The sequence below is a fragment of the Ursus americanus genome, chromosome 18 (assembly GCF_024610735.1).
Source record: "Ursus americanus isolate L20-20 chromosome 18, mUrsAme1.1.p, whole genome shotgun sequence".
Lineage (NCBI taxonomy): Eukaryota > Metazoa > Chordata > Mammalia > Carnivora > Ursidae > Ursus > Ursus americanus.
Window position 1 is genome coordinate 1528143 of NC_142144.1, and position 19629 is coordinate 1547771.

The following is a 19629-nucleotide window of genomic DNA, read 5'->3' on the forward strand; positions in this document are numbered from 1 at the left end:
TCAGCACAAGCCCCAAGTCTGTAGGATCACTGTTCTCAGGGACACCAGCCCTATGAGACACCTGCAGGGAAAGAGCGCCAGGAAAGACAGCATATGAACTCCTCGTGGATGTCCACCGCACACAAGAATTCCTCAGGAAAGGAGTCCCTAAGTCTAAGCTTTTGCTTCCTATGTGATCTACCACAGGGCCCTTTTTGTGCCTAATTTCAGCTAACTCCCCATGGAATCACTGGGAAGAAGCACCCTCCCCCCACCCCCGAGGGCACCCACAGGGGAGCACATGCCCATCGCTCCCGTGGTCCCTTGTGAGCACAGCCTTCCCTCCCCCGTCACCACTTTGGCCCCATCAGTCCCTTGTGAATTGCTGTCCAGTCCCTGGGGCACACAGACCTTGCACTGGGCCCCTTGGGTGCCTCTCACCACACCTCTTTTTTTTTTTTTAAACATTTTATTTATTTATTTGATGGAGAGACAGCCAGCCAGATAGGGAACACAAACAGGGGGAGTGGGAGAGGAAGAAGCAGGCTTCCAGCGGAGGAGCCTGATGTGGGGCTCGATTCCAGAACCCTGGGATCACGCCCTGAGCCGAAAGCAGACGCTTAATGACTGCACTACCCAGGTGCCCCTCTCACCACCCCTCTTGAAATGGAGAGTGTCCAGCCAGCTTTTCCCATCCACCACTCCTCCACCCCATCTCAAAGGCTTCTGGAAAGTGGGACAGGCTCTGCTCCCTGGGGAGATTGCCTGGGGTCATGTCTCCAGGGGTTGGGGGGAGCACTGTTTGCCCAAGCTGTCCCTCCCACTGTTGCCGCGGGGGGGGGGGGGGGAACGACGACTCTGCCTTTTGCTCAGAAGAGACCGGAAGCCCGATGGGTGGTCTGCAGAGGGTGGGGCTCCTTCCCAGCTCTGCAGGCCCTGTCTGCGGCACAGTTTAGGAGTACCTTTGTTTTTCTAAAAGATTAAGGATTGAACTTCAGCACTTCACTGACATTTTCAAGATTTTGAAAATAAATGTTTTTCCTGTAAGAAGGTGGCTTAACAAACAAAAGGTCTACTGTTGGGTGTAGCCAAACGTTGTTCCAGTGTTTATGTGGACCTGGCTTAGGCCTGTCACTTCTCAATCCTTTGTGAAACAAAACCCTGCTGTGTTCCTGGAAATCATTTAGCCCGGAGCTGTGGTGTGATGCCACCTCTTCTTTCGGCCCCTGAGCTGTCTCTGAAGTATCGCTGTGGAAACTTCGGTCAACTCGGTGTCGCTGTCAGGGTCACTGAGGCCTCAGCGTCTGTGCTTGTGGGTCTGGCACTGACTCCTGTCTTGCAGAAGCAGGGCAGATTCTCCAACGGCCCTGGAATTCTAGGTGAGGCTCAAAGGGGAGCCTGAGACCTGGCGAGCAGTCACTTCCAGCACACACCTTCTCTTCTGTCCTGCACGGGGGTGTTGGTGTGACACATGTCACGGATGGTGACAGCTGGAGGCCACGTGAGGCTGAGTTGTTCACTTAGGGTCACACAGCTGAGCGACAGGCTGTGTGGCTCTGGGGCCCAAAGCTCACTCTGTGGTGGCCGTGAGGCAGGTGCTGGGTCTTGCTGCCCAGAGTTCCCTCCGGCTTGTCCCCCTCGAGCTCCTCACTCACCACCTAGGCTGATCTTCCCACCCACCTGGCTAGGCCACAGGCCTCTTGGAGATGAGCTAGGACTGCTTGGTGTTCCCCATGGGCCCATGTTCCAGCAGGGGGGTGGGGGTGGGCGTGACTCTGATGGGGAAGGGGTGCCGATGGCAGCTGGAGCGACTGGTCAATGAGCCTGCAGGGGTGTGCGAGGTGGGGAGCCCCAGGAGGCTGCCCATAGTCTGCCTGGACTCTGGAGAGGGTGGACAGAGGGTTGGAGGCAGGCAGGGGCAACATCCACCTGTTATGGGCCCAGGAAAGCCTATTGCGCCCCCCACCTCCTGCCCAGGTAGCTGTGGTTAGCCCGAGTGAGACATGCCCCTGAGACCCAGATTCTGTGATAACCGTGGCCAGAGGAGCACCACTGTGGCACCGCCAAGCTGAGTGATGCCAAGTGCAAGAACCCAGGTGTTCAGGGTGCCGGGAAGACGAGCAGGGGGACTGGGGCTTTTACTTTCTCCCGTGGCAGTGTCGCGAGGCCTCAGTGGTTCAGCAGGAGAGACGCTCGCGTCGGGGAAGGCTATGGCCCATCAAGGGCTCTGGAACGGCTGCCCCGGACTATGCGTAGAGCTAGTTTAACCCCACTGCACCCAGTGCTGGGGTGGGAGCACCAGGGAGACCCTGCCTCCGCTCGGGAGGACACTGAGCCAAGTGCACCAGGACTCTCCAGCCACCTCCAAGAAGTTCTAGATAACTTGTGTGGGCCTCTGCTCGTCACGATGTGGGCTTAATTTCTACCCAGGCTCATATCTTTTTTTTTTTAAGTAGGCTCCTTTCCCAGCGCAGAGCCCAACACGGGCACGGGGCTTGAACTCACGACCCTGAGATCATGACCTGAGCTGAGATCACAAGTCTGCCGCTCCACTGAAGGAGCCCAGGCGCCCCTACCTGGGCCTGTATAGCGTAAATTTGCACTTGAACTTGGAGCCTGAAAAGACCTTGTTCAAGCAGGAAGGGGCCAGCACAGGGGGAAAGAGCGTCCTCCAGTGGTGGGAACATGCAGACCCCACCACCCTGACCACCAGGAGGGAGAATCCCCCAGGCAGCTCTGCCTTCCAGACGACCCTGCTCTTGCTCCCACTTCCACCCCGGAGGGGAATGACTCCAGACTGTAATCCTTTTCTAGGACAAATTGATGCTTGCCTACAAATCAGACTTATAAAGACGTTTTATTAGAACTTGGCAAGTAGTGGTACGAGGTTTAATCCTGTAGGTCAAGAATAGAGTTGCTTGAAGGGTAAACTTGAAATAAATTTCCGTTTGCTGTTACATAGAAGCGGAAGCCTGACAGGTATTTTTTTAGCCTGTGGTACTGAAAATGGGCCAGCTTGGGAGCAGAGCAGAGCGTGGCTTGCGGACTCCTCCTGTGGATGCCCCTGGAGGCCTCAGTGCCTCTCAGTGGGTCCCCTTTCCCCCGGGTTTGGTTGGGGGTGGCCTGACTTCGTCGCCCAAGCAGGCAGTTTGCATTCAGTTTGGAGTGTGTCTGTCCTTTGTGTGGTGGGATCTAGACAGGTGGGAAGGCAGGAGGAGGGGCACAAGTTGAATGAGGCACATACCCCGAAGCTAAACCTTTGAAATAGTTTGCATTTTATTTGGTAAAATGGACTCCGTCTCTTTTGTGTTTCCCTGAATGCCTCCCATCTGCCAGTGCAGTGACTGCTGGTGTCTCTGTAACCGAAATTCTCTCTCATCTGCTTCCCTCACAAGCCTTCCCGCATAGCACAGGCAGGCTTCCTTTCCAAGACAGACAAAGGCCTGGTGAGGTGTCAGCCCGCCCCCCACGCAGCCAGCCGGGCCAGGTTCGAGCAAGCGGGCGTGCTGTGTCTGGAGGGGAGCACTGCAGACACGCCTGAGGACGGGAGTCCCGAGAAGCCAGGGCGGGCGGCTGCCTCCATGCGCTGGCACGTGGCACTGTCCTCGCCCCATCCGTGCTCCAGTGTGCTCCCTGCGGAAGTAGAATTTGATGTCTGCCCCGCATTGATGCTGCATGTTGGAACTTGTACCGAGTACGTTCTGTGTGGCTCTGGTAGGTGCGAGTAACAGTGAACAGGACAGGCAAGACCCAGGTGGAGCCTGTGCCTCAGAGGAAAGGACAGACAGTGACCAGAAACACACAGAAAATGAGGCTAATCATAGGTCGTAAGTCCTAGGAAATAAACCGAATGATTGGATTGGCACCGGGTGGCGTGTGAGGCTCAGAAGATGCGGGGCACGTCCCAGCCAGTGCCACGGCCTGAGACAGGCAGGACGGCGGACGTCCAGAGGACCGATAGGGCTCCGTGGCTATCCGGCGGAGAACTGGGGAGGTTCCGATGGCTCAGGCGGCAGGTGGAGCCGTGGCTCTAGGCTTGTAGGCTGGATGAACATCAGGAAGGAAGAGCAGCCTTAACCAGGCGGTTTCTATGTTTAAAAAATCTCTGGCTGCTCCCTGGAGCCCCGAGGGCCAGAGACTGAGCAGGGTCAGACTGGGACGATGCGAGCGAGCCCCCCCAGGGCTGGACCTGGGTGTGGGGATCTGGGCGGGAGGAACCTTAGGGGCAGTGACGCTTGTCTCTCCGCGGCAGCGCAGGAGTTTTGGAGTAGACCCTTTAAGTTTGTGAACAAGAGGAAAGACTGGGTTCTAGGCAGGACTGCGTTTTGGGATAGATGATTTTTGGTCAAAGCTCACCAAGCGAGATGTCTTCCCTCCTGGGAGCCCCGCAGGCATGGGATTTCTGGCATGTGTTTCCAGGGCACAGCGATGTCCCTGCCCTGGGCCACTTTCCATGCTGGGCTAGTTTTCTTCTACATCCTGCCATTATGAGACATTATTTAAAGCCTGGAGCTATGAAGAAAGAGGGCTGGTGTGTCCTCTCCGTGTCATCGGGCCTTGTGTCACGGGCTCCGCCGGCAGCTAGTTTTCCAGGGACTGCACCGATGTTGGACCTGGCGTGCTCACTGTTGGTAAAGGGCCCTGGCTCGGAGGCGCACAGTGGCTCACACACCTCATCTGGTGAAGGAACAGAGAGTTTCCATCTGGTGGAAAAGGGCACCCCCACAGTCTGGGGCTTCCTGCCCTGCTGGGCGGTAGCCAGCTTTGTCTTAGAGCTGCTGTTCCTGGCGGGCCAGGTACTCTGCCCGCGCCCCTGACCCGCTCCTTCACTGCTCAGGTCGGGAACAGCTCTGATGCCCGTTCGTCCTGCGTTTGTGCGAGTCATGCCTCTAGCGTTTTGGAAATTAGGCCCTGCCACAGGCTGCGGTGGGTGCGGTGTCTAGAGCCCTCACACTGCTGAAGTTACCAAGTGTCTGGTTTCTCAGGGATGGCAGAGGGAAGCCTCCTGTGCCCGAGGTTTTCTCGGCACCCCTGCAGAGCAGCTCAGCAGCTGCCGGCCCGCGAGTGCCCTCGCTCCTTGGGCAGCACTGCAGCTCCGGCCCTTCCCCCGTTGGGATGAGAACAGGCAGTTGGTTGAAGCCCAGGGAAATCAAGGTTTTCCTTTATCTTTTTCTTTTTTAAGCCACCAGTAGTTGTGCCCTGTTTCACAAGGCAGGGCCCACCTCCCGGGTGCCCGGGGGAGCTGAAGGAGCTTTGGAGGCTGAAAAGCCAGAGGTGGTGACGGCAGCCTGGACCACCTCCGGTTTCCCCGTAGTGGCGACCGCAGCCCTGACCGTGCACTTCCCCCAAGCCCGGCCACTCCTCAGCTGGGAAAGCAGCCAGCACCCCGGGAGGAGAGCTGGCTCCCCGCTTCCAGGGGGCAGGGAGGTGCAGGACCAAGGGGCCTCCTTCCGTTGCCTTTTGGGAGGTTGTGCCTGGGACAGGCGAGTGGAGACGGCAAGTAGGCAGGGGATGTGTGGTGCCTGGGCCGGGTGGGGTGTGCAGGGAGGGCTCAGGGGCTCAACACGCGATGGTCAGCCAGCCTCCAGCCTGGCCCTAACACCCCAGGGACTCTGAGGGGCAACGTTGCTACTGTGCCGATGACCTGTGCCCAGTTCCTCCAAAGTCTGTGGGGCCCGCGAGTGGTGGCCGAATGTGAACGTTGGACCAGCTGTGGGGTACAGGCTGGGTCAGGATGCTCTGTCTACTCAGAACCCAGGTACTGTCTCCACCTTGTTCACTGTCGCTGCCAGAGCCCAAGGAAGGCTGCCTTGCCTGGGTATTCCTGGGCACCAGGATGGGGGTGGCAACCACGCTGTGGTCTCCCTGCTACCAGGACCCCACACTGGTTAGAGTGACGTCATTCACTCCTCACCCTGCAGGTGTGTCTGAGTCCCTCCCGAGACCCACAGCCTCACAGGCCTGGCCCAGCCCCTGACTCCAGAGCCACTGGTGCTGGCCATACCCCTGCTGCCTGCTGGGCTCCACCTGGGGCTGTCTCCCCTCCCATCCCCGCCTCTGGGACCCTGGTCAGTCCCCAGCGTCCGGGAGGACGGCAGTTCCCGGGGTCACTGGGAGTTTGCCATGGGCCTGCGTGAGCGTGGCATCCCTGCCGCCCACTGGTGAGTGCTCAGAACACACTCCAGCAGCGGGCGGTCACTGGCCTCGCCGTGAGCCGGATGCGTGGCTGTCAGCCCATCTGCCCGCACAGCCCCTCAGAGGGGAGATGTTATCTGGCCTCTCTGTCTTACCGGCGGGGCGGCTGAGGCGCAGAGACTGTGAGTTGCCCAGATCTCCAAACCTGGTAAGAGGCAGAGCAGGCCATGGGCTGCACGATCTGCCTGCAGACGGGTGTCCTCATGTCATCCAGTACTGCCTGTCCTGTCTCTGCTCCAGATGGGCTTGCTGGTGCTGGGACAGGACAGGCCCCTCCGGGGACACCTGGAAGGCCTATGGGAACCAGCTCAGTAAAGGGAGCGGAGGCCGGGACACGCTGGGACGTGACCTTAGAAGAACGTCAGAGGACGTGCATTGTGGCTGTTGGGGGCGGGGTGGGGGTGAAACACATCAAGGCCAGAGGGCCAGGAAACGCAGGGGGCCTGTCCGGACCGTTGCCTTGCTCCCAAGACCATGGGAAGTGATCAGGGTCCTCTCAGGGCTGTGGCCTGGTCCCAGCTTACTGCCGTCCGCGTGGAGGCATGGCGGGTGGAGTCGGCCTCTGCCCTGGACGGCTCCTGCCTTGGCCTGCCTCGATGCCATCTCCTGCTTCTCCTCCCAGGCATCCCCTTTGTCAGGCAGAGAAGAATGCCCCCCATTCCCCTGGGGTGGTGCATCGTCAGCACAGAGCCAGCAGTGCGGTCTGCCAGGTGTGTGTGGCTTGCCCTGCATGGAGATCAGCTGGTGCAGCAGTGCTCAGGTTATCTGTGTCACGAATGTCACGAAGAGGAAGGAACAGAGTAGGCGAGGACGTTAGCCACTTGGCGCTTCTGTGACGCTAAGCGACAGTTTCCCGTCTCAAAGTCAAAGGATGGCACAGCTCACGGGCAGAGGGCTCCTCGTGGCTGGGGCGGCCCCAAGGCCCCGGGGGGGGGGGGAGACAGTGCTGGGTGCCCCTCACATACCCTGTGGGGCTCAGTTCTCTCGCCTGTAGAGTAGGGGCGGTGACCGTCACATCGCAGGCTTGGGCATGAAGCTTAAATGGGATAACACGGATCAGGGTGCTTTTAGAACATTGAGTCCCGCACGAGATGCAGAGGTGACGCGGCCGTCCTTGCAGAGCACACGGCATCGTGTGGGTCAGGGCGCCCCGTAGGGGTGCCGTGAGCGGGAAGGAGCGAGTCTGCTGTGTCACTGCACGGGGCGCCAGGGCTCAGCTGCACCCTGCGGCTCAGGGTGGGGCTCCGTGAGGACTGAACACGGTTCCTGCCTGTGTGGATAGGGCCACGGTCCGGTGGCAAGATGGTAGAAAATACATTGGCAATACAAGGATAAGTTGTTTTTCCAAAGAATCGGTTTTCTATATGTTTAACAAGGAAAGACGCCGTGCAGGGGGTCGTTGAGGAAGTGGTCAAGTGGTTGATTCGTTCCACACGTGGCCGTGTGGGGTTCAGAGGAGCACGTGTGCGCGCTGCAGGGCCGGGAGCGGGCTGGATTTGAAGGAGGGCGTGTCTTCGTCTGGAAGTAGTAGGAGAAAGGGAGACACGGGTGGCGCTTGGAGAAGGTGCAGGTCGGCACACTCCTGTCGTGTGTGTGCCGCGTGCCTGTGACGGCGGGTGACGGGGTGGTACCGCCAAGCTGATTCTGAGCCCTGGGCAGATTCCTTAGCCTCTCTGACCCTCAGCCGCTGCCTCTGTAACACCCTGCCTGCTCACTCGGCACCTTCCCCAGTAGGTGATGTGTAAAGTACGGTGTAGTTGACTTTGTTTTGGAAGCAAGACTGGCGGGGAGCTTTTCTTGCCATTTTAGCTGTGCCTGGGCAGAGAATCAGGGCAGGCCTCTATGGAGCTGACGTTGTGTTGAAATTGGTGAATAAAGCAGCAAGTACAAGTCAGAGGAAAACGTGTTCCACCCAGGGAAGAGCGGGTGCAAAGGTCTGGGCAGCAGCGTGCTTGTCTGTGGCTTGAGGGGAGGAATGACTGAGGAAGAGATGAGGGTGCAAGTCAGCTGATGAAATGTGCATCGAGGTTCTCCATCTGGAATTTTCTGCGGACACACCGGAAGTGATCTCACCTGCAGATGTGCATGCCTTGCTGGGGGCTAGGCAACCCTCCGGGGGCCCTTTCCAACCAAGGTTAGAATTTGAAGAATCACATTTTCAGTCCAGATCAGGACATTTTCTTTCTTATCATGGAAGCTCAGTAGGTGGGCACAGCTGGCAGATATTGGGGCCTGGGGACGTCGACCTGGGAGGAGAGCTGCCCAGTCTGCACGGTAGGTTTGGAGGGGTTGCGGGCCGGCTGCTGGCTGCTGCCCGGGGCCGTAGACTTTGTCCTGCGTGTGCTCAGAGCCGGGCATGTGGACGTGACTGCCAAGCCACAGAGTCACGGTGGGGCGGTGGCTGCAGAGGGGGCGCGGGGGCCAGGGGCTGGTTTCAAGGCCTTACTCTGATGGGGGGCTGCAGGCTGAGCCCAGGGTGTGGGTGCCGGAGCGTCGGACAGCCTCTAGTTCTCGGGGGCACAGCAGCTCCCGATCCTGCCTTTGGGGTTACCGGGGTGCGGATGGCCAGGCTGACAGCTGTCCTTACCTCCATGTGGGAAGCCAGCGTGTTCCCTCTGTCTTCTCGTGCCGTGTGAGACTCAGGAGGTGGCCTCGGGTCGGGTCTGATTCAGCGTCATTGTCACCTGCAGCGTCCTGACCTGGTGTGTGTGTTCTGCGGGGTGCTGTTGGGAGCCTCTTTACACCGGGGACTCCAGGAAGGTAGAAACCGACACAAGACGTGGTGTCCGCCAGGACCCTGCGGACTGAGGGGGGTGTATGTGCGTTTGCTTCTGTGTGTGAGACACGCTTAGTAAGAAGAATCTGAAAAACAAGGAAGTCAGACCAAGTCCCACCATGAAAACCAAACCACAGGGACGCCTTGGAGCGCATTCCTTCCGTTTTTCCCTGTTCCTTGTCTGGCTTGATTATTCGACGTGATTGTACCAAATGCTCAGTGTCAGCTCTTGGGGCAGTTCTTCATTTTCTTACATACTTTTTCTGGGCAGTGGGTGCTTTTATTATTTTAAGCACGAAATGACGGTGTGTCATGGAAATTCCCAGTAAACAGCGAAACCCTGTGTTTGTGAGGCAGGGACGGCGCTTCGGCAAGATGAATAGGAAGAGAAGTGAGGATGACAGGCTGGTAAAGGCTCCCCCTGCAGGGCAGTGGGAGCCACGGTGGAGGGCGCTGCGTGCAGGGTGGGGGGCCACCGCCATGGAGAGTGGGGGACTGCTGCCATGGGGTGCCCCACATGGGGGGGGCTGCCGCCATGGAGGGCGCTGCATGTGCAAGGGTGTGTCTGCCACCGTGGAGGGCACCGCGTGCAGGGGGGGCACCCCGTGGGGGGTGGGGGGCTGCTGCCGTGGGGGGGAGCCGCGTGCGGGGAGGGGTCCACCGCCGTGGAGGGCACCGCGTGTGGGGGGGGTGCACCACCGCCATGGAGGGCACCCCTGGCACCGCGCTGAGCTGCACGCTCTGGGCCATCTGCTGCACTAATTGGATGAGAGTATTAACTGTTCTTCCTTAGTGCCGTGTAATTCGAGCCTCCGGAAAGATGTGACCTGTGGTTCAGGAAGGTTCTGTGATTCTTCTTTCGAGCTGTCTGAAATGGCCTCGGGACAGGAATTGGTTTCAGGGAAGCGACATGAGCGGAACAATATTTGGTCATTGGTGGTGGAAGCCAGCTGTGGCTTTTCTTCACTTGATTCTTCCCATTGCGTTGATTTTGGCCAATGTTTTTGTAAGGACAGAGGAGGAAGGCGAGGGTTTTTGAGCACAAGTGGTGCGTTAGTTGGGAAACTGGCTGCCACGGACTTGGCAGCGTCTAGAAGTGCTCGTGTGGGACGGGATCTCGTCACGGCCGGTGTTTTCTCCCCTCCCAGGCATGTGTGTAATGTAACCTCTGAAGTTCAGGATCATACCCCAAACTCGCACGATGTGCTTTTTAGCCAGATTACTGCTTTAGACCAGTGGTGTCCTGTCAGGACACACGGCAGCACGGGCCTCCGCGGTGTCTCAGTGAGACACATGTGAGCCCCCACGCCGTACTCCCTGGGCTGCGGGGGACCAGGAGCAGACCTGCCCACCCCCCTGGACCGGCCCTGTGCCTCCAGGCCAGTAAGTCCCGCCTGGGGCTTTTCTGTCCTGCTTCCTCGGGCTGTCCCCTAAGGAGCCAGGAGGTGTTTGGCGGTATTAACCAGAACGTTCTAGGGACTGGCGACCACAGGGCCAAGCCAAGCGCTTGTCTGCCCGCGCACACCGCGGCTCCGAGCTGCCGTGCGCCAGGCTCATCTGTGCACGCGTGTTCTGCCCACACCTGATGCAGGGGTGAGATGACACGCCGCCCTTGGGGAGTTTAGCACGTTTGGGGTGGGGGGGCTGTCGGAAGGGAGGGAGCCAGAGCCCCCCACCGCCTTGCAGAAGCGCACGGCACCAGTGGGGAAGCCATCTCCCTAAAGGGTCAGACTTGAGTCTCCGTGCAGGTGCACACGGGCTGCGGGAGCTGAGGGGCAGAGGTGCGGTCAGCACAGCCCCGATGGTGGGAGGACCCAGGGTCTCCGACAGGAAGGGCGGGGGGTCGAGGAGCTGAGATGAGAAGACACACGGCCAGTCGCAGCCTCCTGACCAGCGAAACTTAGGGAGAGGTGAACCCTGAGAAGAGTGTGTGTATGTGTGTGCGTGTGTGTGTGTGTGAGAGAGAGACACAGACTCGGTGGGAGCGTGGCCACCGCTGGCTGTGACCTGGCGGCGGGACAGTTCCAGAAGCGGGTGGGGGTTTGGAGGGAGCGAGCCGCCTGGCCGGAGCTGGTATGACCTCCGTGGTATTCACATGTGGCGACATTCCCATAAGACCTTTAAAGATAGACAAAATATATATTAAAACTGCTCCTGTTCTACTCCCAGGACCGGCGACCGCGTTCAAGGGTCTGGGGGAGAGTAGAAACCGCTTCCCAGAAAGACCGCTGCTCAGACGCTGCGGCTGCGGCTTGTCATTTGCACGAGGGCCCGGGAGTGTCGTCGCTGAACGTGCCCAGCCAGGCCTCTCCATCCGCAGGCGCTCTGTCGGCGGCCTGACGGAAGGCCCGCACGCGGCAGCTTCCGTCCGGCAGGGCTGTGCTCGGGGCGGAGCCGGGGCGGCTTGCGCGCTCAGCGGAAGTCCGTTCGCCGTGTTGTCCAGGATGGGAGACTCCTCCAGCCTGTGGAGGCCTTGTTCCCCTCTCCCAGCCTGCCGCAGGAACACTCCGTGCACGCGAGGGCCGGATCCATGGCCTGAGGGGGGGCGTGGGCCGGTGGCCCATGTGGATGCGGGCCCAGAGCCACACTGAAGGTTGCACTCCTGCTTTTCAGACTGGGCTGCTGCCATCCGCGTCGCTGCCCTGGATTGCGCGGAGGAGGAGAACCACGAGGTGTGCCGAGCCTACGACATCCACTTCTACCCCACCTTCCGGGTGAGCCCCCCTGCCCGCTCTTCTCCCACCCCGTCTCTCCTCCCCTTCCACCCGAGGGGTGCCTTCCTGCGAGATTCACCGCGTGTGTAACTCCTACACTCGGGCACGGGGGGCTTGTGACTTGGGACTCAGCAGGAACTTGTTTGCACAGGGTCACCCCTCGCCTTCCGCCATCTTGGGTTGTGCATGTTGCCGGGGGTGGGGGGCTGTTCGTGCAGGAGCGGGTGAGGTCTGCAGGCGTGGGCCTGCTCAGGAGCTGCCATCAGAGCCCCACTGCCCTGCGTGTGTGGCCCGTGTCAGGCTCAGCGCCCCTTGGCGCACCGTGTATATGGTGGGTCAGGTTGTCAGAGTGACGCCTGATGGGTGGCCTGCCCGTGGCCCTGCAGGCAGGGTTTACCCGTTTTTTCCACTGGGGGCGGAGAGTAAACAGATGTGTTGAGAAGATTCTGAAGAAGCGTGTACAGGGTGTGTGTGCACGTGTGTGCGCGCGTGCGGTCCCGTGCCGGCACACGGGTGTATCGGGATGGTGTTTACATCCCAGAAAACATGCACCCTCGGAGGAAGCTTGGCCCCCAGTCTTCCCAAAAGCCTGTGCTCCGTGCGGCTTGGGGCCCAGTGCTCTCCTCCCCACCCAGGGACGCTCCTCTGGAGCTGTGCGGAGCTCACCCTCGGCTGTCTTGTCTGAGTCTTGTTTTGTTTCAGCCGCGCACACAGGGCGTTGTGCTGGGTGTGAGCTCCAGGCCTTGTCTCGTGCTGAACAGGTGTTGCCCAGAGCACCCGCAGCCTTGGCAGTGGCTTCGGTCCCCTAAGAACGCCTCCCTGTGTGACTGCGGCCACGTCTTCTGTTCACGGGCCCCGTGTCACCCCCATCTGCTCCTTCCGTTTGCCAGTCTCGCTCTTGGGTTTTTGCAGTTCCCTTAACTGATGGACAGGAGCCCTGTGAGCCTCCTTGACGCCGGCCTTTCAGTTGTGAGAACTGACAGTATCCTCACCCAGGTTGCAGTTCTCACCTTCTTCAGCGTCTCTTCTAGCGAAGAAGGTTTTTAATTTTAACAGTTTCTTTTCTTCTGCTTCAAGGTATTCCGTAGTATCTGTCACCCTCCCTGTAAGTCGTTCGTGACTCGAGCCGACCGTTAGGACGCGTCTTGATGCCGGGAGTCAGGGAAAGCGCCTGCTACGCGGTCTGGCGTCCAGCCGTGTTGGGTCAGAAAGCGTAGATGGCAGGACTCCGAGGGGCGGTACCCCCGCGGCGAGTCTGCTCGGAAACACCGAGGTGGGCAGACACGCCTAGAAATGGCGGCTCCTTCTCCGCCCGGAGCTGCTTACTAAAGCTCAGTCTCTAAGAGGACGGCCCTCTTCTTGCTTTGATGAGTCAGCATTTGCACACACACCAGCTCAGGCTGTTTCTTACTTGTTCTGTGTTTTCCTCTTAGTATTTCAAGGCGTTTACGAAGGACTTTACCACTGGAGAAAATTTTAAAGGTAAGGCCAAGCCTTATGTTTCACCGTCAGCGTCGCCTCATAAACCCGTTAGAGCGGAGGTGGTCTCAGGAGGCAGAGCCCATGCGACGGGCTCTGTGGCCCCCACCCCAGCTTGAGCGGACCTGCCTCAGCGCCTCTGACCGCCTTTTCTTGAAGAGCTCAAACATCTGTAGCTTCGGCAACGATTTTTTATTCTGTGTTTGGCCTTCCTAGTTAAATTTGACAGTGAAACCTTTTTTTAAGTAAATCCTTTTACTCAGAAAATGTTTGGAGACGTTCACGAAGCACACGCTCACCTAGTGTGTTTTACGAGCGAGCCGCCGGAGAGCCGGTGCCCGGGTCAGGCTCCGGGGCACAACCGTTCCATCCGCGGCGACGGCGAGGCTTCCCTGGCCTCCGTCTCCGTGCTCTGTGTGAGATTGGCCCCCGGTGCCCGTTTGTTCCCACGCCGGTCGCCGTGTGGTCTGTTGTGTGCACACCGCGGTCTGTTGACGGCCGTCAGTGCGTCCTGCCCGTGTCCGTGCCGTGCCTCCCGGGGTCCTGGGGCGGTGGCGCTCTGTGGGGCCGTGCTCTGCAGGGCCAACGTAGCAGTGACGATGGCGTGTCTCCCCGCAGGGCCCGACCGAGAGCTGCAGACCGTGAGGCGGACGATGATCGACTTCCTGCAGAACCACACGGACGGAGACAGGCCTCCCGCGTGCCCGCCTCTGGACCCCGCTCGGTGCGTACTTGTGTGCAAAGTGAACGTCAGGACTTGAATTTCATGTTGTAAAATACGGATTTGTATTAAGTGATGTGGGTGCTGGCGTATGATGGCTGCCTCGCTGTTCGCGGGAGCACTGAAAGCCTCTTTGTTTCTCTTGAAAGGCCCAGTGACGTCCTTTCTCTCCTGGACAGTCGCGATGGCCGTTACGTGGCCGTCCTGTTTGAGAACAACAGCTCCTATGTGGGCCGTGAGGTACTGTGTCCGTGTCTTTCCCCGTCTCACCACGTGCTGTGATTCGGTTCCTCTGTGCTAATGACCGCTTCCTTCTGATCAGTGACGCTCCCGTCTTTCGCTCCCGTTAATTCTTGGGACGTGGTGGTGTCCGTCACTCCGCGGATTAGCCGGTTCGCAAAGACTGTGAGAAGGGGCCTCGAGGGTAAAGCAGGCAGGCTCGCGGGCTCGTCCTCAGTGTGGGGCTGAGGGGCCCCCAGACCCAGCTTTCAGGGCACGCTGCCTCTCCTCGGGGCTCCTTATTTCTTACACATCGGCATCACCATCGCGATTTTTTCTTGGCCGTGTTGGGAACACTCCACTTTTTTGCCAAGTCCAGCGTTCTGTAAAACGCTCTTTCCGCAGTGACACTTTGTCCTGCTCTCGTTTCCCGTGGTGGGTCTGAAGCCTCGGCGTCTGGTAGCAGACTCGGCGTGACGGGAGATCCGCTGGAGGTGCGAGGGAGCGGCGGAGCGGCGGAGCTGTGCACTCGTGCGCATGCCCAGCGCCTGCTCCTAAGCGCGCTGCTGGCCTCCCGGCCGTGCTCCCCTCTCTGTGAGCTCTGGAGTGAAGGCAGGAGACCGTGTGCTCCTGGGGGGCTCTCGTTGAAACCCGCTCAGGCACAAGCTGCAGATGTTAGCGATCTGACCACCTCACTGCGCCTCCCGTGCCCCCCGCGTTGGGTGGCGACATTGCGCCCCCTTCTCTGTGGCCGACTGGGATTCTTGGGGGGGGGTTGGGGGAGCCACCAGCAGCAGGACCCAGCATTCTCATGCGTCACCCCCCACGCTGTCTCAAGGCTGCCTGCCGCGGTTGTGCACTTGTGTTCTCGGGTGCCCCCGCTTCCTGCATGCAGACGAAGCAGGGACACTTCCCCAGGGCAGGTGGCTGCAACCTTTCCTAGGAGGGCGCTCTGCGGCGGGGCCGAGGGTGGAGCGCACAGCGCGCAGTCAGCCACGCCCCCGTTCGGACACGCTGATTCTACGGCTGAAAGAGTCAAGAGGTGCGGGTTCCACAGCTGATTGTTTGGTGGCCCATGCCAGGCTCAAGGGTCGTCTCTCACGCCATTCTAGCTCCCGAGATGCCACTCCGCTGCATCCCCATCCCTGTGCCTTCAGCCTAAGCAGAGCTGGACAGGGGCAGCTTGAGGGAAGGACCAGCCGGCCCGGAGCCTGCTGCCCGGGTCCGTGGTGCCGTCCGGGGGTGCCGTTAGCCTCCACGTGTGGGTGCATACCGCCTGGTGTGTGCACGTGTGTGAGGGCAGCTCCGGGCTGGGCCCCGTGTGCACCCCTGGTGGTGTGTGCACTCGTGTGTGCGGGACGTGCGGGCTCCCACGCAGCTAAGATGTGAACGTCAGTCTGGCTTAGAGAGGAGATGAATACGGGCTTCTTCCAGATGACGTTGTTTCTGATTTCTGTGCTCACACTGCTTTGTGCTTGGGCGAGGTAACGTTTCCTGAGACACGGCCGTCCACGGCGAAGGTGATGTCACTTTCTCCTTCCCCAGGTGATCTTAGACCTACTTCCGTACGAGAACATCGTGGTGAAAAGAGTGCTGAACGGAGATAAAGGCTTCTTGGAGAAATTCGGTGTTTCTTCCATTCCCTCCTGTTACTTGATTTACCCAAATGGGACGCGTGGATTAATTAACGTGTAAGTGTAATTTGGCTTTAGGAGCGTTTACGACACCTGGTGGGATCTGGGGAACCCCTCCCAGGGTGGGAGCCTCTGCTGGGCTAGATGCCAAGCACCTCGTCACGGATAAGACCACAGAACGCACCTGGATGCCATCTGCTTGCACCGAGTGCCACTAAAAAGTGAGCAGCCTGAAGCAAGGTAGGGAAGGGCTACAGGTGAGAAGGTGAGACGGTGTCCTGACACCTGTGGTGTCTGCCCTGGCCCCAGCCTCCTGTGGGTGCCCGCATAGGCAGCGATGACTTGGCCGCCCTTGGCGAGTCTCCGTGTGCTGGGACACAGCCCAGCCAGGACACACTTCCTCCATCCCTGGGCTCCCGGCTCAGCTGGGAAGTGGCCTCCCCAGCTTCAGACACTCCCCAGTCCCTTGGGTCCGTTTCTCTTCTTGAGAACCAGAAGTCAGGGTAGGCATGGCGACCTCTGTGGATCGGGTCACTCGTCATGCTCTGCGAGCACGCTCATTAGGGCCTGCACCCCTGGGGTCCGGCCCTGCGGCAGAGGCGGCCAGCGCCCCATCTGCAGTAGGTGTTTCCCTCGACGGAGTGTCCCTGAACAAAATGCCGCTTTGTTTTGAAGAAAAGTGCTTGTTTTGTACTAAAAGCATCACCTGTAGCACTTCTCACATCAAATGGCGTGGCTGTTTGGGAGTTAGAGCGAGCCCTGGATGTTGTTGAGGACCCTTGAGCTCCTTTGGAGGTGCTCAGTGATGGCCTTTACATCCCCTCCGAGTGCGTGCTCCTCCCTGTCCAGTAGAGGGGCCCCGCAGCCCCGGATGCCCCCTGCCACCGCCCACAGCCCCGACTGCCCGATGGCCCGCTCGGAGCTGGCTGAGTGCAGGCAGAGGCCCCGGGCTCGCTGAGAACCCCCGTGGGAGTAAACGTGTTCAAGTACTTACCGCGACGATAGCTCGGTTGTCTGTGGCTCTGTCTTACCTTCTCAGGAGGAGGGCCGGCCACCTGACACCCACGCTGCCAGCATCCCGCCCCCCCCCCCATAGCATCTGCAACAAATGCCCAGAGAATGGGTGGGCTGGGGGGTCCGGACAAGCTCCCTCAATTTCGGAGGGAGGGCTGTTCTTGCTCGGGGGCCGTGGGTGCCTGGGGGACCGGCATGTGCTCAGACACCTGTGGAGGGGGCCAGACCCCTGGAGGCGCCCTGGCCTGTGCCCACACCTGGCCCCCTTTCTCGCAGCGGGAAGCCCCTCCGATCGTTTTTTTCCTCTTATTTGAAGTCGTTGCCGGATGTGAGGAAAAAAATGCTTTCGTTGCCTGAAAAACCCAACAAGGAAGAAAATCCTGAAATCGTGGTTTGGAGAGAATTTGACAGGCAGGTATTTTTTTTGGCCCCGAGCTGCCCAGGGGCATGGCCGCGTGCGCGGGCGTCTGTGCAAACCCTTTGTAGGTGGAATTCGCGCAGATGCACGCCTCTGAGCCGTGGGCTGTTCGGGAATTGTCCGTGTCGTTGTGCGGTGGGGGGGTCCCTCGGGGTGGGCGCAAGGAAAGGGAGAGTTCACAACAAGCAAGGTCTTCTCACCGGACTTCCTGATATTTGCTGTCAGGTCGAAACTCTACGCCGCGGACCTGGAGTCGGGCTTGCACTACGTACTGAGGGTGGAGCTGGCTGCCCACAAGTCCCTGGCGGGGGCCGAGCTGCGGACACTCAAGGACTTCGTCACTGTCCTTGCCAAGGTGCGTCACGTCTCACCCGGGCTGCGGGGGGCTCAGGAGGGCGCCCTGGGGCATCTGCGGGGAATGGAGCCCACCTCAGCTGGATGACTGCTTTGTCTCCCAGCGGCACAGGCCTGCACTGGCCTTTGTCCCCTCTCACCACATGCCTGTTGGGCGCCCGCCCAGTTCTGAGCCCGGGGGTGTGGCGGAACATAAGTGCCTGCTTGCTGGGTGACCCGCACAGGTGTCAGAGTGGGCCTGGGACCGTGACACACCTGAAAGGGGGCACTTCCAGAGGGTCGGAGGGGATGCGCAGGTGGGAAAGCAGCGGCAGGCAGAGGAGAGGGAGGAGGCTGCCCAGCAGCCATTCCTGTGCAGAGTGTGCCCGGTTGGCTGGGCCCGGGGGCGGCGGTACCCCCACCTTCCCTGGTGGGCGGGGCGGTGGCGGTGCATACGCCAGCATCAGTCGGGAGATGGGCTGCCGGCCTCTGTTCCTGCCCGGAACTCTTAGCTCCGGGGCCAAGAATCCAGGCCTGCTGTGTCCTTGGGCCCGAGCAGCAGAGGCAGGAGGTCACCCCTCTTCCCCGGGGAGCACCTGGGGCCCCTCTGCGCCCTCACCGCAGGGAAGGCCTCGGTCACGGTGGCCTGAGGACAGAGCCCTTTGCCCCCGCGTCTGGGACCACAGCCGTGCCCGTTGTCTCGAAGATGAGGAAACTTCGTTCTAAAGGACTTTTCTCGGAGCTCCCGGCTGGCTCTGTCGGTGGAGTCTGTGGCTCTTGATCTTGGGGTTGTGGGTTCGAGCCCCGCACTGGGCATAGAGATGACTTAAAAATAAAATCTTTAAAAATAAATAAAGGACTTCTCTTGCGTCAGGTCAGGGGCTTGATGCAGTGGCTCGCGTTTGACGTTTCGGTAGTAAATCGTACACTTGTGTCCTGTGAATTTTTAAATAGAAGGAAGGAGGCAAAACTCACAGTGGAGGGAGTAATGAGTCATGTGATGTGTTTCCAACGAAGAAAGGGGTCTGTGTAGACAGGTGTGTGCCCCGTTGTGCGGGTCCCAGCTCAGAGTCCCGCGGTCCTCCCTCCTCTGCCTTCAGCGAATCAGAGACGTGCCTCACGCTCTTGGCTTCTCCTCGTCCTCAGCCTCAGGTTGGCGTAGAGCTCTGTAGGTCTCGGTGACCAGAAATTATTCTTAGCAGTGTTTCTAAAGCTTGGCTGAAACTGGAAGTTCGATGCTGGCCGGTGGGTAGCGGCACATTGTGACCCGCGCGGGAAACGGGGTTTTGCAGCGTTGAGCTGTGCTGTCCCCGCCGCAGCAGCCTTCCGCTCGGGTTCTGAACTCCGGGCGGCTTCTGGTCCATGTCCCTTGGAGAAGGGCGGCGCCCCCGGCTTGCCGGGCCGGTGCTTCTCGGAGCTGCGAGGGGCCGCAGCTGCACGGCCGGCACAGACGTGGAGTTAACCAGCAGGTTGCACACTTCTGCATAAAAGCCTCAGTGGGACGTGCGTTTTTCACATAGTTCCGCAGTCAGACAGCAAAGGGGGAGGCGGAGGGAGCGCTGAGTGCGGCGGGCGGGGTTGGCCTGCGCCACCGAGAGGCCCCGAACAACTAAGTAGGCGGTGCTCTCAGAAAGGACCACAGAGCCCTCGACAACGTGATGAATGAGGCACATGGTGGCCTGTCTGTCACCGCGAAGCGGTCGCTGGCTGGGGCGCCGAGCCGGTGGTTGAGGTGCAGGGCGCCGTGCGCAGCTCCTCCCATCCCTCTTCTCTCTGCTCAGAGAGACCCCCCAGCTCAGTACTAGGGGAGATCCCTGGGACCTCTCCCACCAGAGCCAGTGGGTCCATGTCAGGTAGACCCCACCCGGCCTAGGTCCCCAGGGATGGCTCTGCCGTGGCGGCATTTTCCCCAAACGTTTCTAAGTGTGGTCCTTCCTTGCTTAGCTGTTGCCCGGCCGGGCGCCAGTCAGGAAGCTGCTGGAGACGCTGCAGGAGTGGCTGGCCAACCTTCCCCTGGACAGGATCCCCTACAACGCCGTCCTCGACCTGGTCAACAACAAGATGCGGGTGAGCCCCTTCCACCTGCCACTGTCCATGTCCTCCGTAGCCCTCCTGCTTTCCCTCCCTGCTCGGGGACCCGCCCCGCG

The 19629-nt window shown here is 59.9% G+C and overlaps 1 protein-coding gene across 1 annotated transcript in view; it reads left to right on the forward strand.

Moving 5' to 3' along the window:
• Positions 1 to 19629, forward strand: part of QSOX2 (quiescin sulfhydryl oxidase 2) — a 30982-nt gene that overhangs the window by 1858 nt on the left and 9495 nt on the right. Inside the window, exons 2-9 of the mRNA XM_045803682.2 lie at positions 11564 to 11664; positions 13098 to 13146; positions 13762 to 13867; positions 14014 to 14104; positions 15629 to 15774; positions 17008 to 17142; positions 17375 to 17504; positions 19427 to 19549. Coding sequence (XP_045659638.1) covers positions 11564 to 11664; positions 13098 to 13146; positions 13762 to 13867; positions 14014 to 14104; positions 15629 to 15774; positions 17008 to 17142; positions 17375 to 17504; positions 19427 to 19549 — 881 coding nt within the window. The remainder of the gene's footprint in view (positions 1 to 11563; positions 11665 to 13097; positions 13147 to 13761; positions 13868 to 14013; positions 14105 to 15628; positions 15775 to 17007; positions 17143 to 17374; positions 17505 to 19426; positions 19550 to 19629) is intronic.